The sequence below is a fragment of the Mobula birostris genome, chromosome X (assembly GCF_030028105.1).
Source record: "Mobula birostris isolate sMobBir1 chromosome X, sMobBir1.hap1, whole genome shotgun sequence".
NCBI lineage: Eukaryota > Metazoa > Chordata > Chondrichthyes > Myliobatiformes > Myliobatidae > Mobula > Mobula birostris.
This window is the reverse complement of record NC_092402.1, coordinates 3,761,054-3,777,366: the sequence shown is the minus strand read 5'-3', so window position 1 is coordinate 3,777,366 and position 16,313 is coordinate 3,761,054. Positions and strand designations below refer to the sequence as shown.

General features: G+C 50.2%; 1 protein-coding gene across 3 annotated transcripts in view; it reads right to left on the bottom strand.

Annotated features, from left to right (window-relative positions):
- LOC140191751 (zinc finger protein Aiolos-like) overlaps positions 1-16,313 on the bottom strand; it is a 309,305-nt gene that overhangs the window by 19,783 nt on the left and 273,209 nt on the right. For all 3 annotated transcript variants that reach the window (XM_072249457.1, XM_072249458.1, XM_072249459.1), the window contains one exon: positions 2,154-2,276. In XM_072249457.1, coding sequence (XP_072105558.1) covers positions 2,154-2,276 — 123 coding nt within the window. The remainder of the gene's footprint in view (positions 1-2,153; positions 2,277-16,313) is intronic.

Sequence of the window (16,313 nt, the reverse complement as noted above, 5' to 3'; positions counted from 1 at the left end):
CCCTACGATCCAGGTACCTCTCCAAACTTCTCTTAAACGTTGAAATCGAGCTCACATGCACCACTTGTGCTGGCAGCTCATTGCACACTCTCACCCGCCACCCCCCCGCCCAGTGAAGACGTTTCCCCTTGTGTTCCCTTTAAACTCTTAACCTTTCACCCTTAACCCATGACCTCTGCTTGTAGTTCCACACCCCCTCCTCCCAACCTCAGTGGAAAAAGCCTGCTTGCAATCTCTACTGCTCATAATTTTGTATACCTCTATCAAACCTCCCCTCACTCTTCCACATTCTAAAGAACACACTGCTAACCTCTTCAATCTTTCCTTATATCCTCCAGACTCGGCAACATCCTTGTAAATTTTCTCTGTACTCTTTCAACCTCGTTTACATCTTTCCTGTAGGAAGGTGACCAAAACCGCACACAATACTCCAAATGAGACCTCACTGACACCTTATACAACTTCAACATCCCATCTCCTGTACTCAGCACACTAATCTACAAAGGCCGGTGTGCCAAAAGCCTTCTTTATGACCCTATCTACCTGTGACGCAACTTTCAACAAGTACCTGTATTCCCAGGTCCCTTTGTTGTACCGCACCCCTTGGCCCCAGTGTCAACGGTTATCCATATGCTGCATGTATGTCGACTGTATGTAACTCTCGAGTATGTTGGTATGTCGCTGTATGTTATAACAGCTACTTCAGAGTCAGAATCAGGTTTAATAGTTAAATTAAAAGTAGTGCAAAGACAGAAATAATAAAAGAGTAGTGAGGTTGTGTTCATGGGTTCAACGACCATTTAGGGATCTGATGGCAGAGGGGAAGAAGCTGTTCCTGAATCGTTGAGTGTGTGTCTTCAGGCTCCTGTACCTCCTCCCTGATGGCAGAGGGGAAGAAGCTGTTCTTGAATCGTTGAGTGTGTGTCTTCAGGCCCCTGTACCTCCTCCCTGATGGCAGAGGGGAAGAAGCTGTTCCTGAATAGGGGAAGAAGCTGTTCCTGAATCGTTGAGTGTGTGTCTTCAGGCTCCTGTACCTCCTCCCTGATGGCAGAGGGGAGGAAGCTGTTCCTGAATCGTTGAGTGTGTGTCTTCAGGCTCCTGTACCTCCTCCCTGATGGCAGAGGGGAAGAAGCTGTTCCTGAATCATTGAGTGTGTGTCTTCAGACTCCTGTACCTCCTCCCTGATGGCAGAGGGGAAGAAGCTGTTCCTGAATCATTGAGTGTGTGTCTTCAGGCTCCTGTACCTCCTCCCTGATGGCAGAGGGGGAGAAGCTGTTCCTGAATCATTGAGTGTGTGTCTTCAGGCTCCTGTACCTCCTCCCTGACGGTAACAATGAGAAGAGGGAATGCCCTGGTTGTGCTTGGAGACACAGGTGAGAGCTGTTTGCACGCGACAGCGGCCTCACCCCGGTACACCGCCGTGATGGGCAGGTGAGCCTCACACCCCGGCGAGATAGGGTCACGCCTGTCCTAGCAGCTGGTGGGCTGGGCGGGACCAGATCGAGAGCGAGATCTGAATGTCCAGGAGGGTGGGTCTGTGACGCTCTGTGGAGGGCGCAGGGCGCAGCGAGGCACTGAAGAAGTCGCGGTCGCACACTGCAGAGCCCCATTTGTGACAGCTACTCGGACCACTGGACCCAGACTTCTGTGGTCGAGAGAGTGGCCCTGCCCCCAGAGCAGCAGCTCTTTCACTTTTAAGAACCCTCCCGCACAGGGTTTCCTGTCATCGTCGGACATGACGGACAACCAACACTATCTACATATAACTCTACGGATTGTCGCACAGTAGAGGTGGGCAGTTCTACACAGAACATACACCCCGTAGGTTAACAGCAGTAAAGATAACTCTTTTCTTTCTCCAAACCCGTAACAAAATAAACACCTCTCTCAAGACACCGACTCTCAAGAACTTCTCAAACTTCGACCCCAAAGTATTCTTCCACTGTCCAGCGATTTCTAATTCTGCAGCGGTGGCTCAGTCGACCCACGCTTACAAAGACTGACCACTAGGAAAGAAAATCCGAGCTACTTAAATGAAATTTAAAAAAAACAGACTGCCTGTCAAAAGTCTTCAGCTTTCTCTGCAGGAACTAGTGGGCGTCAGAAGAGCTCCGCTGAGTTACGCAACAAAAACAAGGCATCTGAATTCTTACCGATAAACTTCTGGGGCATCGAGCTCTTCCTCTTGGCCACGTTGCTTGCTAGTCTATCCAGCACCAGGGCTCTCTCCGATCCCATCTCTGCCTTTAGGGTCTGCTGTTGAACCTCTTCGGTCTCTGGAAAGAAGCAAGCGGAGAGAGAGAGAGAGAAAAAAAATCAACTGAGGTTTCACCTCTGGGCGGAGTTTGTGGGGACAGGTGGAAGGAATCTGACGAAACAACTTGCTAACCCCAGAGGGCACTGGCTACGACCAGCGAGGGGGCACGGAGAGAGGCTTTGTGGTTACCAGCCTCAGAGCGGAGACTTACTGATATCAGCGCTATCATTGGCGGAAAAAATCAAACGATTAGAGTCGGGGCTTGGGGAGGGAGGAGAGAGAGAACCACACATTGCTCACTAAGCAATATATGACTCTGTGACTCGGACCCAAACCCTGAGATGTTCCGACTGTCAGATGAGAGAGTTCATCTCGCCCAGTGAGCACTCACGAATTACATGAGGCGACCGTTTATAATTTATCGAGCGTTATCTTCTGAAGCGGAAGCATCTTTATCAGAGAAATTACAGAACAAGGCAGATTAGATGGGCTGAAGGGCTGGCTTCTGTTCTATGAGTCTGTAACTTCAAATTCAACTGATAAAACCACATGATAAAAGAGCAGAATTAGGCCATTTGGCCCATCGAGTCCGCTGTACCACTTCATCATGGCGAACCCATTTCCCCTCTCAGCCCCAGCCTCCTGCCTTCTCCCCGTATCCCTTCATGCCCCGACCAATCAAGAATCTATCAACCTCTGCCTTAAATATACGTAAAGACTTGGCTTCCACAGCCGCCTGTGGCAATGAATCCATAGATTCACCACTCTCTGGCTGAAGAAATTCCTCATCTCCGTTCTAAAAGGACGTCCCTCTATTCTGAGGCTGTGCCCTCTGGTCCTAGACTCCCCCCACTATAGAAACATCCTCCCCACATCCACTCTATCTGTGCCCTCTGGTCCTAGACTCCCCAACTATAGGAAACAGCCTCTCCACATCCACTCTATCTGTGTTATCTGGTCCTACACTCCTGTACTATAGGAAACATCGTCTTCATGTCCACTCTATCTGTGTCCTCTGGTCCTAGACTCCCCTACTATACGAAACATCCTCTCCACATCCACTCTATCTGTGCCCTCTGGTCCTAGACTCCCCCACTACAGGAAACATCTTCTTCACATCCACTCTATCTGTGTTATCTGGTCCTAGACTCCCCCACTATAGGAAACACCCTCTCCACATCCAGTCTATCTGTGCCCTCTGGTCCTAGACTCCCCCACTATAGGAAACATCCTCTCCACATCCACTCTATCTGTGTCCTCTGGTCCTAGACTCCCCACTATAGGAAACATCCTCTCCACATCCACTCTATCTGTGTCCTCTGGTCCTAGACTCCCCACTATAGGAAACATCCTCTCCACATCCACTCTATCTGTGCCCTCTGGTCCTAGACTCCCCCCACTATAGGAAACACCCTCTCCACATCCACTCTATCTGTGTCCTCTGGTCCTAGACTCCCCCACTATAGGAAACACCCTCTCCACATCCACTCTATCTGTGCCCTCTGGTCCTAGACTCCCCCACTATAGGAAACATCCTCTCCACATCCACTCTATCTGTGTCCTCTGGTCTGAGACTCCCCCACCATAGGAAACATCCTCTCCACATCAACTCTATCTGTGTCCTCTGATCCTAGACTCCCCCACTGTAGGAAACATCCTCTCCACATCCACTCTATCTGTGCCCTCTGGTCCTAGACTCCCCCACTGTAGGAAACATCCTCTCCACATCCACTCTATCTGTGTCCTCTGGTCCCAGACTCTCCCACTATAGGAAACATCCTCTCCACATCCACTCTATCTGTGCCCTCTGGTCCTAGACTCCCCCACTATAGGAAACATCCTCTCCACATCCACTCTATCTGTGCTCTCTGATCCTAGACTCCCCCACTATAGGAAACATCCTCTCCACATCCACTCTATCTGTGTCCTCTGGTCCTAGACTCCCCCACTATAGGAAACATCTTCTCCATATCCACTCTATCTGTGTCCTCTGGTCCTAGACACACCCTCTACAGGAAACATCCTCTCCACATCCACTCTATCTGTGTCCTCTGGTCCTAGACTCCCCACTATAGGAAACATCCTCTCCACATCCACTCTATCTGTGTCCTCTGGTCCTAGACTCCCCCACTATAGGAAACATCCTCTCCACATCCACTCTATCTGTGCCCTCTGGTCCTAGACTCCCCCACTGCAGGAAACATCCTCTCCACATCCACTCTATATGTGTCCTCTGGTCCTAGACTCCCCCACTATAGGAAACATCCTCTCCACATCCACTCTATCTGTGTCCTCTGGTCCTAGACTCCCCACTATAGGAAACATCCTCTCCACATTCCACTCTATCTGTGCCCTCCTCTACTATCGGAAACATCCTCTCCACATCCAATCAAGGCCTTTCACTATTCGACAGGTTTCAATTATTCTTCTGAGTATAATGATGATAACAATAAAAGCAGAAGTTCAGAAAGAGGCATACATCTGTTCATTCAGAACTTAAGTAACCTATCTGAAAAAAAATGAAGCCTCTCATTTTCCATTTCAATTGATGTTTGAAAATGTGCTTTCAGCAAAAGAACATAGAACGCAGACAGAACAGGCTCCTCAGCCCATAATATGATACTGTCCCTTTAATGTACTCTAAGATCAACTTAACCCTTTCCCTCCCACATAGCCTTCATTTTTCTGTCATCCAAAGATTCAAAGTGACACACACAAAGTGCTGGAAGAACTCAGCAGGTCGGGGCAGCATCTGTGGGAAAGAGGTAAACAGTCGACGTTTTGGGCCGAGACCTTTCGTCAGATTCTGGAAAAGAAGCCAGATTAAGAAGTGTGGGGGGGGGGGTGGAGTGGGAAGGAGGGCAAGCTGGGAGGTGATAGTATGAAGCCAGGTGGGTGTGGATGGGGTGATATTGTGGGAAGCTGAGAGGTGGAAAAGGCAAAGGGCTGGAGAAGAAGGAATCTGATATTAGAGGAGGGTGGACCCATGGGAGAAAGGGAAGGAGGAGGGGTACCAGGTGACGAGACAAGAAGAGGGAAGATGCCAGAATTTAAAAAAGATCGGGGGGGGGGGGAGGTTTTTGCCGGAGAAGGTCCGTCGGTTGTTTATTCATTTCCACAGAAGGTGCCTGGCCTGCCGAGTTCCTCCAGCATTTTGTGTGTGTTGCTCTGCATTTCCAGCGCCTGCAGACTTTCTCCTGTTAAAGATTCAAAGTGCATTTATTATCAAAGTACCTGTGCAGTGCACAGCCCTGAGATACGTCTTTGCTACGGATCCATGGGCCTAATAAATGCCCCTAATGTATTTGCATCTCACCAGCACCCCTGGCAGGACGTTCCGAGCATCCTCTGTGTGTAAAGAAGAAATTACCTCTGATGACCTCCAATATGCTGTGAGTACAACCTACTCCAAGATCAATCTAACCCTTTCCTCCCAGGTAACCCTCTGTTTTTCTGTCATCCACGTGCCTATCTGAGAGTCTCTTCAATCTCCCTAATGCACCTGCCCCTCCCACCCCCCCCTGGCAGGGCGTTCCACGCACCCACCACTCTCTGTGGGTAAGAAGATCCTACCTCTGGTATCCCATCCACCCCCCCCCCCCATACAGTCTCTGGCTGGCCACTCCACCTCTGCCTCGTAACATCTTGCCCCTCCGTCAAGTTGTGCTGAAGCTTTACGGAGCTCTGGTTGGGCTGCGTCTGGAGTGTTGGCGCGCGGCCAGGTGGTTAAGGCGTCGGTCTAGTGATCTGAAAGTCGCTAGTTCGAGCCTTGGCTGAGGCAGCGTGTTGTGTCCTTGAGCAAGGCACTTAACCACACATTGCTCTGCGACGACACCGGTGCCAAGCTGTATGGGTCCTAGTGCCCTTCCCTTGGACAACATCGGTGGCGTGGAGAGGGGAGACTTGCAGCATGGGCTTCCATACAACCTTGCCCAGGCCTGCGCCCTGGAAACCTTCCAAGGCGCAAATCCATGGTCTCGCGAGACTAACAGATGCCTATATATAAGGAGTACTGCATACAGTTCTGGTTGCCCCCACCCCACCCCCCGAAGGAAGGATGCCTAGGCTTCGGCAAGGGCTGAGAAGAGGTTCGGCAGGATGCTGCCTGGTTTAGAGAGCGCGTGCTCTCATATGTGGGCAGGTGGCCAAGTGGTTAAGGCATTGGACTAGCTACCTAGGTCGTGAGTTTGAGCCCCAGCTGAGACAGCGTGTTGTGTCCTTAAGCAAGGCACTTAACCACACATTGCTGTGTGACGACACTGGTGCCAAGCTGTATCGGCCCTAGTGCCCTTCCCTTGGACAACATCGATGTCGTGGAGAGGGGAGACTTGCAGCATGGGCAACTGCCGGTCTTCCATACAACCTTGCCCAGGCCTGCGCCCTGGAGAGTGAAGACTTTCCAGGCGCAGATCCATGGTCTCGCAAGACTAATGGATGCCCTCATGAGAGAGCTGGGTTGTTTCCCCTGGTGCACCGGAGGCCGAGGGGAGATTTGATAGAGGTTTATAAGATTATGAGAAGCGTAGACAGTGTGGACAGGGAGAATCTGTTTCCCCGGGGATGAAACGTTAAATATCAGAGGGCATGAATTTAAGGGGGTATTTTCACAGGAGACGTGAGGGGTCACAGAGAGTGGTGGGTTCCTGGAGTGCGCTACTTGGGCTGGCGGTAGATGCCGATACGTCAGGGGCTTTTAAGAGACGTTTAGATAGGCACATGGATGTGAGGGAAACGGAAGGCTGTGAACACTGTGTAGGCAGAGGGAATGAGTTTAGCTGGCCGTCCTGTTCAATGGTCTACGTTCTATACAGCGTCTCCTCCCGGCCACTGAAAGGACAGCTAGCTGGGGTGCCAGTGAACTGGCTGCAAGCTCGATGGGTTTTCCGCTCAGATGGGAAACCGAGGAGGTGACGGACTGGAGCGACAGGGAAGGAAGTTATCCTGAAGTTGCAGCAGGCAAGTATTGGGTGAGCGTCAGGAGAAGGAAGGGAAATGGGCCATTCCGCTCAGTAATAAGTAGACCGCTTTGGATACGGTCTGGGCCGGGGGGAGGGGGGAGATCCTACCAGGAGCAATTCTCAGCGACCGGGTCTCAGAAAGAAAAGAGGGAGAAGAGTGGAGTGGTGATAGGGGATTCCACAGTTAAAGGAGCAGGCACAAGACCCTGTTGTCTCCCAGGTACCACTCTGTCTGTGTCCTCTGCTCTTAGACTCCCCCACTATAGGAAACATCCTCTCCACATCCACTCTATCTGTGTCCTCTGGTCCTAGACTCCCCCACTATAGGAAACATCCTCTCCACATCCACTCTATCTGTGTCCTCTGGCCCTAGACTCCCCCCACTATAGGAAAACATCCTCTCCACATCCACTCTATCTGTGCCCTCTGGTCCTAGACTCCCCCACTATAGGAAACATCCTCTCCACATCCACTCTACCTGTGCCCTCTGGTGCTAGACTCCCCCACTATAGGAAACATCCTCTCCACATCCACTCTATCTGTGTCCTCTGGTCCGAGACTCCCCCACTATAGGAAACATCCTCTCCACATCCACTCTATCTGTGCCCTCTGGTCCCAGACTCCCCCACTACAGGAAACATCCTCTCCACATCCACTCTATCTGTGTCCTCTGGTCCTAGACTCCCCCACCATAGGAAACATCCTCTCCACATCCACTCTATCTGTGTCCTCTGGTCCTAGACTCCCCCACTACAGGAAACATCCTCTCCACATCCACTCTATCTGTGTCCTCTGGTCCTAGACTCCCCCACCATAGGAAACATCCTCTCCACATCCACTCTATCCGTGCCCTCTGGTCCTAGACTCCCCCACTACAGGAAACATCCTCTCCACATCCAGTCTATCTGTGCCCTCTGGCACATATTGGGGCCAGTGACAAAGGTAGGAAAAGGGAGGAGGTCCTGAAGAGAGATTTTAGGGAGCCAGGCAGGAAGCTGAAAAGCAGGGTAGTAATCTCCGGGTTGCTCCCCGTGCCACGCGCCAGTGAGGGTAAGAGATGGATGACTTGGCAAAGGAACTGGTGCAGGAGGGCAGGGCTACAGCACAAAAGCCAAAGAGAGGGCATATAGTAGAAAAGAGATCAGTGGGAAGTTAGGGGATTGGGAAGCTTTAAAAAAAAAACCAACAGAAGGCAACTAAAAAAAAAAGCCATGAGGAAGGAAGAGATGAAATATGAAGACAAGCTAGCCAGTAACATCAAGGAGGATAGCAAAAGCTCTTTCAGGTGTAAAGATGGCGAGAGCAGATATCGGACCGCTGGAAAACAAAGCTGGAGGGGAAGTAATGGGGGACAAGGAAAAGATGGATGAACCGAATAAGTATTTCGCATCAGTCTTCACTGTGGAAGGCACTAGCGGTATGCCAGAAGTTCAAGGTAGTCAGGGGCAGAAGTGAGCACAATGGCTATTACTACGGAGAAGGTTCTTGGGAAACTGAAAGGTCTGAAGTTAGATAGGTCAGCTGGACCAAACAGGGGTGGCTGTAGTGATTGTGGAGGTATGAGTAATGATCTTTTGAGAATCATGGAATGGTTCTGGAGGGCTGGAAAATTGCAAATGTCAGCTCCACTCCTCGAGAAGGGAAGGAGGCAGAATAAATTACAGGCCAAGCTAGTCTGACCTCAGTGGCTGTGAAGGTGTTGGAGTCGATTATTAAGGATGAGGTCTCGGGGTACAGGAGACACATGACAAAACAGGCCAAAGTCGGCATGGTTTTCCTGAGGGAAATTCTTGCCTGACAAATCTGCTGGAATTCTTTGAGGACGTAACTAGCAGGATAGACAAAGGAGAGTCAGTGGATGTTGTGCATGCATTTTCAGAAGGCCACAGGTGAGGCTGCTTAACAAGGAAAGAGCCCATGATATTACAGGAAAGATACGAGCACGGATAGAACATTGGCTGATTGGCAGCAGGCAGAGAGTGGGAATAATGGGAACTTTTTCTGGTTGGCTGCCGGTGACTACTAGAGTTCCACAGTGGTCTGTGTTGGGATCGATTCTTTTTACGTTATGCGTCAATGATCTGGATGATGGAATTGATGGCTTTGTGGCCAAGTTTGCAGACGATTCGAAGACAGGTGGACGGGCAGGAAGTTCTGAGGAAGTAGAAAAGCTGACAGCCCGATTCCCTGAAGATTAACTTGCAAATTGAGTCAGTGGTGAGGAAGGGAAATGCAATGTTGGCCTTCATTTCAAGATGTCTAGAATATAAAAGCAAGGATGCAATGTTGAGGCATCATGAGGCATTAGTGAAGCCTCACTTGGAGTTTAACATCGGAGAGAACCCGCAGGAGGTTCACGAGGAAGTTTCTGGGAACTAAGCGGTTAAAGTACGAGGAGCTTTTGATGGCTCTGGGCCTGTGCTTACTGGAGAATGAGGGGGGATCTCATTGAAATCTGTCAAATGTTGAAATTCCTCAACAGAGTGGATGTGGAGAGGATGTTTCCTATAGTGGGGGAGTCTAGGACAAGAGGACACAGACAGAGTAGATGTGGAGAGGATGTTTCCTATGGTGGGGGAGTCTAGGACCAGGGGACACAGATAGAGTGGATGTGGAGAGGATGCTTCCTACAGTGGGGGAGTTTAGGACCAGAGGACACAGATAGAGTGGATGTGGAGAGGATGTTTCCTATAGTGGGGGAGTCTAGGACCAGAGGGCACAGATAGAGTGGATGTGGAGAGGATGTTTCCTATGGTGGGGGAGTCTAGGACCAGAGGGCACAGATAGAGTGGATGTGGAGAGGATGTTTCCTATAGTGGGGGAGTCTAGGACCAGAGGGCACAGATAGAGTGGATGTGGAGAGGATGTTTCCTATGGTGGGGGAGTCTAGGACCAGAGGGCACAGATAGAGTGGATGTGGAGAGGATGTTTCCTATAGTGGGGGAGTCTAGGACCAGAGGACACAGATAGAGTGGACATGGAGAGTATGTCTCCTCCAGTGGAGGAATTTAAGATCCGAGGACTCAGCCTCAGAACAGAGGGGTGTCCATTTAGAAAAGGGATGAGGAGGGATTTCTTCAGCCAGAGGGTGGTGTAATCGTGGTATTCATTGTCACCGGCAGCTGTGGAGGCCAGGTCATTTGGGCGTATTTAAGGCAGAGGATGATAGCTTTTTGATTAGTCAGGGCGTCAAAGGTTACTGGGGGAAGGCAGGAGAATGGGGCTGAGAGGGAAAATGGATCAGCCATTCAGCCATGATGGAATGGTGGAGCAGACTCGATGGGCCGAATGGCACCAATTCTGGTCTTTTATTGCAGACACTCCAACTGTGATCACAACACTGCCCCCCTACCCGCGCCCAGGAAATGAACAGCGCTTCCTGGTTTTTGATTTCATTCCATTTCATCGGTGAACAGTACCATTCAGTCCGCTTTCCTAATTACGTGCATTTCCCGGTCAGCGATCCTTTTGAAAGTCATGCAACCAGGCCAGCCCAGAGCAACTGCCCAGCCTCTCGCTGTTCAGGCTTTCTCAGGCCTTCTGCCGAAACCGGCGACTTCACACCAGCAGCTCAGCCAGCGAAGCGGTTAGCGCCAGTGACCCGGCTTCAATTCCTGACACGGTCTGTGAGGAGTTCGCAGGTTCTCCTCCCGTGACTGCGTGGGTTTCCTCCCACAGTCCAAATACGTATGGGGGGGTCAGGGTTAGTGAGTATTCGCTCAGTTTGGATGAGATTCTCCCCCACCCCCCTTCTTCTAAACTCCAGCAGGTGCCGTCAAACGCTCCTCATACGTTAACCCTTTCATTCCCAGAATCATTCTTGCGCCTCTGCAATGCCAGCACACCTTTCCTTGAACAAAGGGACCCAAAACTGTTCACATAATACAAGATTTTTATAAGATTGCCCCTGCATTCCAAGGAATAAAGACCTCGCCAGGTCAACCTACCCCCCTCCTCCCCGCTACAAACTCAGGACCTCTAGTCTTGGCAACAGCCTCGAGGATTTCTTCTGCCGTTTTTGGTTGATGTCACAGCTCATTACCTCCCGCCAACCTCAGGAACATTTCGTGCAGCCTGTGAGAGCGACGTTTGGGTCTAGCGCAGGAAGCAATTAACGTAACGGACTTCACCCCCTCGCATCAGATTCGAATATGCACCGTAGGTTTGACTTAAAATACAGCTCTGAACTATAGCCTCCTAAAAGCCTTGAATCACAGAGCATACAACAGTGATTAAAATTCATTTAGATGTCTGTGGTGTGGGTGCGTATTGGGAGGTGTGAAGTCTGTATGTAGTTTCAAAGAAAGCATTGTGGATACATTGTAAATATGGAATTGTCCTTTGGTGATTAGCTCATAAATTATCAGTTAGCGTGAGCCAGCCAGACCTTTCCATCAAAAGCATCTCATTACGATGCCTGTTGTATCTTGTTTTATCAAATAAAGAGGCTTCTTCATATCTACCAGTACTTTTCTCCAGTGACTTCATTCACACAACAACACAGCCCACTGGCAAGTTTCTACAGATGTACCGTGCATTTTAACCATCTGGTATGGGGGTCGGGGGTCACTGCACCGGATCGAAATAAGCTGCAGAGAGTTGTAAACTCAGTCAGCTCCATCATGGGCACCAGCCTCTCCAGCATCCAGGATATCTTCAAGGAGCGATGCCTCAAAACAGCAGTGTCCATCAGTAAGGACCCCCACCACCCAGAATATGCCCTCTTCTCACTGCTACCATCAGGGAGGAGGTACAGGAGCCTGAAGACACACACTCAACGATTCAGGAACAGCTTCTTCCCCTCTGCCATCAGGGAGGAGGTACAGGACTCTGAAGATACATACTCAACGATTCAGGAACAGCTTCTTCCCCTCTGCCATCAGGGAGGAGGTACAGGAGCCTGAAGACACACACTCAACGATTCAGGAACAGTTTCTTCCCCTCTGCCATCAGGGAGGAGGTACAGGAGCCTGAAGACACACACTCAACGATTCAGGAACAGCTTCTTCCCCTCTGCCATCAGGGAGGAGGTACAGGAGCCTGAAGACACACACTCAACGATTCAGGAACAGCTTCTTCCCCTCTGCCATCAGGGAGAAGGTACAGGAGCCTGAAGACACACACTCAATGATTCAGGAACAGCTTCTTCCCCTCTGCCATCAGGGAGGAGGTACAGGAGCCTGAAGACACACACTCAACGATTCAGGAACAGCTTCTTCCCCTCTGCCATCAGGGAGGAGGTACAGGAGCCTGAAGACACACACTCAGTGATTCAGGAACAGCTTCTTCCCCTCTGCCATCAGGGAGGAGGTACAGGAGCCTGAAGACACACACTCAACGATTCAGGAACAGCTTCTTCCCCTCTGTCATCAGGGAGGAGGTACAGGAGCTGGAAGACACACACTCAGTGTTTCAGGAACAGCTTCTTCCCCTCTGCCATCAGGGAGGAGGTACAGGAGCCTGAAGACACACACTCAACGATTCAGGAACAGCTTCTTCCCCTCTGCCATCAGGGAGGAGGTAAAGGAGCTGGAAGACACACACTCAGTGATTCAGGAGCAGCTTCTTCCCCTCTGCCATCAGGGAGGAGGTACAGGAGCCTGAAGTCACACACTCAACGATTCAGGAACAGCTTCTTCCCCTCTGCCATCAGGGAGGAGGTACAGGAGCTGGAAGACACACACTCAGTGATTCAGGAACAGCTTCTTCCCCTCTGTCATCAGGGAGGAGGTACAGGAGCCTGAAGACACACACTCAACGATTCAGGAACAGCTTCTTCCCCTCTGCCATCAGATTTCTGAATGGACATTGAACCCGTGAACACTACCTCATTACTTTTTTTTTTCTCTTTTCTCACTGCTTATTTAACTTTTTAAATATGTACTTCCTACCATAACTTATAGCTTTTACGTTTTATGTATTGCAATGTACAGCTACCGCACAACAACAGATTTCACGACCTGTGCCAGTGATATGAAACCTGATTGTGATTATTGATGAGAAGCGGGCATGAACTGCACAGTAGAGGCCCTTCATGATGGCTGCCTCCTTCTCGAAGGCAATGAGCACCCATCCTAGGTACTGCAGGTATGCGGCCACAACCACCCACCGCTCTGGCCCCTGGGCTTCACTCTCAGGAGGGTCCACACCTGGAGTAACGACGAGCTGAAGCACAGGAGCGAGCTCGACTGACGGGGCGTCGTGACAACAGTCTCTCCCAATGTCAACGGAAGAGCTGGCCCTTGGGGGGTGGTGGGGGGGAGTAGGTCCACACTCTCGTGTGAAGTTGGGGGACTTGTGTTCCAGCTGTCAACATCAACTGTGAAAGCCGTACATTACATTGCACTTCTGCCACAAAACAACATACTTCACCACACACTGAAAAGAGGATGCTGTCCAAGTTGCATGCCATCTTGGACAATGTCTCCCATCCACTACATAATGTACTGGGTGGGCACAGGAGTACATTCAGCCGGAGACTCATTCCACCGAGATGCAACACAGAGCGTCATAGGAAGTCATTCCTGCCTGGGGCCATCAAACTTTACAACTCCTCCCTTGGAGGGTCAGACACCCTGAGCCAATAGGCTGGTCCTGGACTTACTTCCTGGCATAATCTACATATTACTATTTTTATTACTATTTAATTACTTATGGTGCAACTGTAATGAAAACCAATTTCCCCCGGGATCAATAAAGTATGACTATGACTATATGCTGGTGATATTACACCCGATTCTGATGAAGGCTTCAGTGTCAGCAGTTGTAAATCATTACATAGAGGAAGTAGAAATATTAGATATAAATATACAGTGGTGGATTGGGGTGGGGGGGGCGCCTTGAGCTAGGAAGTGGGCTGTATGAGAAGGATTTGGACATCACTGTCAACATCCAGACAAAGCACAGAAGCGATTAGGAAGGCTAATAGTACGTCGGGCTAGATAACGCACTCAGAGACGTTCCCCTCCAGCTGTATGATGCGATTGAGGACTGTGTACAATGCCGGTCTCCGTATTGTGTGAGGGACGTGAAGGAACTGGAGAGAGCCCAGAGAAGGGCGACTAGATATTCCAGGTCTTAGCTGTGAAGAAAGACCGGAAGAATTAAACACGTAGAATGAGAGGAGACATGATCGAAGGCTTCAAAATCATAAAGGGTATAATTAAGGCGGGTATAAGTGTTGGCGCATGGCCAAGTGGTTAAGACATCGGCCTAGTGATCCGAAGGTCGCTAGTTCGAGCCTTGGCTGACGCAGCGTGTTGTATCCTTGAGCAAGGCACTTAACCACACATTGCTCTGCGATGACACCGGTGCCAAGCTCTATGGGTCCTAATGCCCTTCCCTTGGACAACATCAGTGTCATGGAGAGGGGAGACTTGCAGCATGGGCAACTACTGGTCTTCCATACAACCTTGCCCAGGCCTGCGCCCTGGAAACCTTCCAAGGCGCAAATCCATGGTCTCGCGAGGCTAACAGATGCCTATAATAAGTAAGGAGGATGCCAGCTGCTACCTCAAAATTAATCCGCCATCGAAGGCACGGGGGCCACAGGTGGAGACTGGTTAAAGGGAGATTTCAGACTTACATTAGGAAGCATTTCCTTATGCCGTGAGTTGTGGAGACGTGGAACAAACTACCTAGCTGTGTCGTTGAGAGCAGAACTCTCGAGACTTTCAAATCTAAACTCGAGAGTTATTTCAACACGCTATGTGAATAAGAATTGGGCAGGTTTTGCTGGGCCAAATGGCCTGTTCTTGTCAAAACCTTTCTGATGTTCTGATTTTATTTGCTAACGTTCCAAAGAGAGCCATTTACAGAATCTCCCATCTCGACCCTCTAAATCCCACACATTGTCGTGGAAGTTCCACGTGGGGCCCTTCACAACTTATACTTTCAGGTCAGAGCTACAGCTCGGTGACGAGCCCGCGCCACATCCAATGAACCTGCTAACCCGCGCGTTTTTGCAATGGGGGAGCAACCCGGAGGAAGCCCACGCAGTCACAGGGAGAACGTGCAGGCCGCGGCGGGAACTGGACCCCGGGGTGCTGGTGCTGTAAAGTTTTACGCTAATCGACCTGCTACCGTGCCAGAGTTAAAACAGATGTAATGGCTTCTTTGTAATGTTCACTGCTAATGCTAATGTAATGGCTTCTCTGTAATGTTCACTGCTGAGGTAATGGTTTCTCTGTAGCAGCCATGTTTGGGTTATCGCTGGAGATAACAGGACTGTTAGCCCATCGGGGATTGTTGTTTTGTCTTGTGTATCTGGAAGGATGTTTTTTTTGCGGTCTTTTGTCGAGGAGAGAGGAAGAGAGAAGACGCATGTGGAGAGAGCTGGTAGACCACCGGACGGAGAGGACTGGGATCTGAGGGTCTGAAGGTCGGTGCCATTCGGAGGAGATCGATGGTGGAAGGATGACTACTGAGTGAGCTCGAACTGGAACTCTGACTTTGACTTGGGCCCTTTTTTTGTTTTGTTTATTTTCATTACTAACCCTACGGTAAGAAACTTCGTTTACGGTAGGAAACTTTGTCACATGGTGTGAGCAGAATTATCTGCAGCTTAATGTGAAAAAGACTAAGGAGCTGGTGGTAGACCTGAGGAGAGCTAAGGTACTGGTGACCCCTGTTTCTATCCAGGGGGTCAGTGTGGACATGGTGGAGGATTACAAATACCTGGGGATACTGGACTGGTCAAAGAACACTGAGGCTGTTTACAAGAAGGGTCAGAGCCGTCTCTATTTCCTGAGGAGACTGAGGTCCTTTAACATCTGCCGGACGATGCTGAGGATGTTCTACGAGTCTGTGGTGGCCAGTGCGATCATGTTTGCTGTTGTGTGCTGGGGCAGCAGGCTGAGGGTAGCAGACACCAACAGAATCAACAAACTCATTCGTAAGGCCAGTGATGCTGTGGGGATGGAACTGGACTCTCTGATGGTGCTGTCTGAAGAGAGGATGCTGTCCAAGTTGCATGCCACCTTGGTCAATGTCTCCCATCCACTACATAATATACTGGTTGGACACAGGAGTACATTCAGCCGGAGACTCATTCCACCGAGATGCAGCACAGAGCGACATAGGAAGTCATTCCTGCCTGT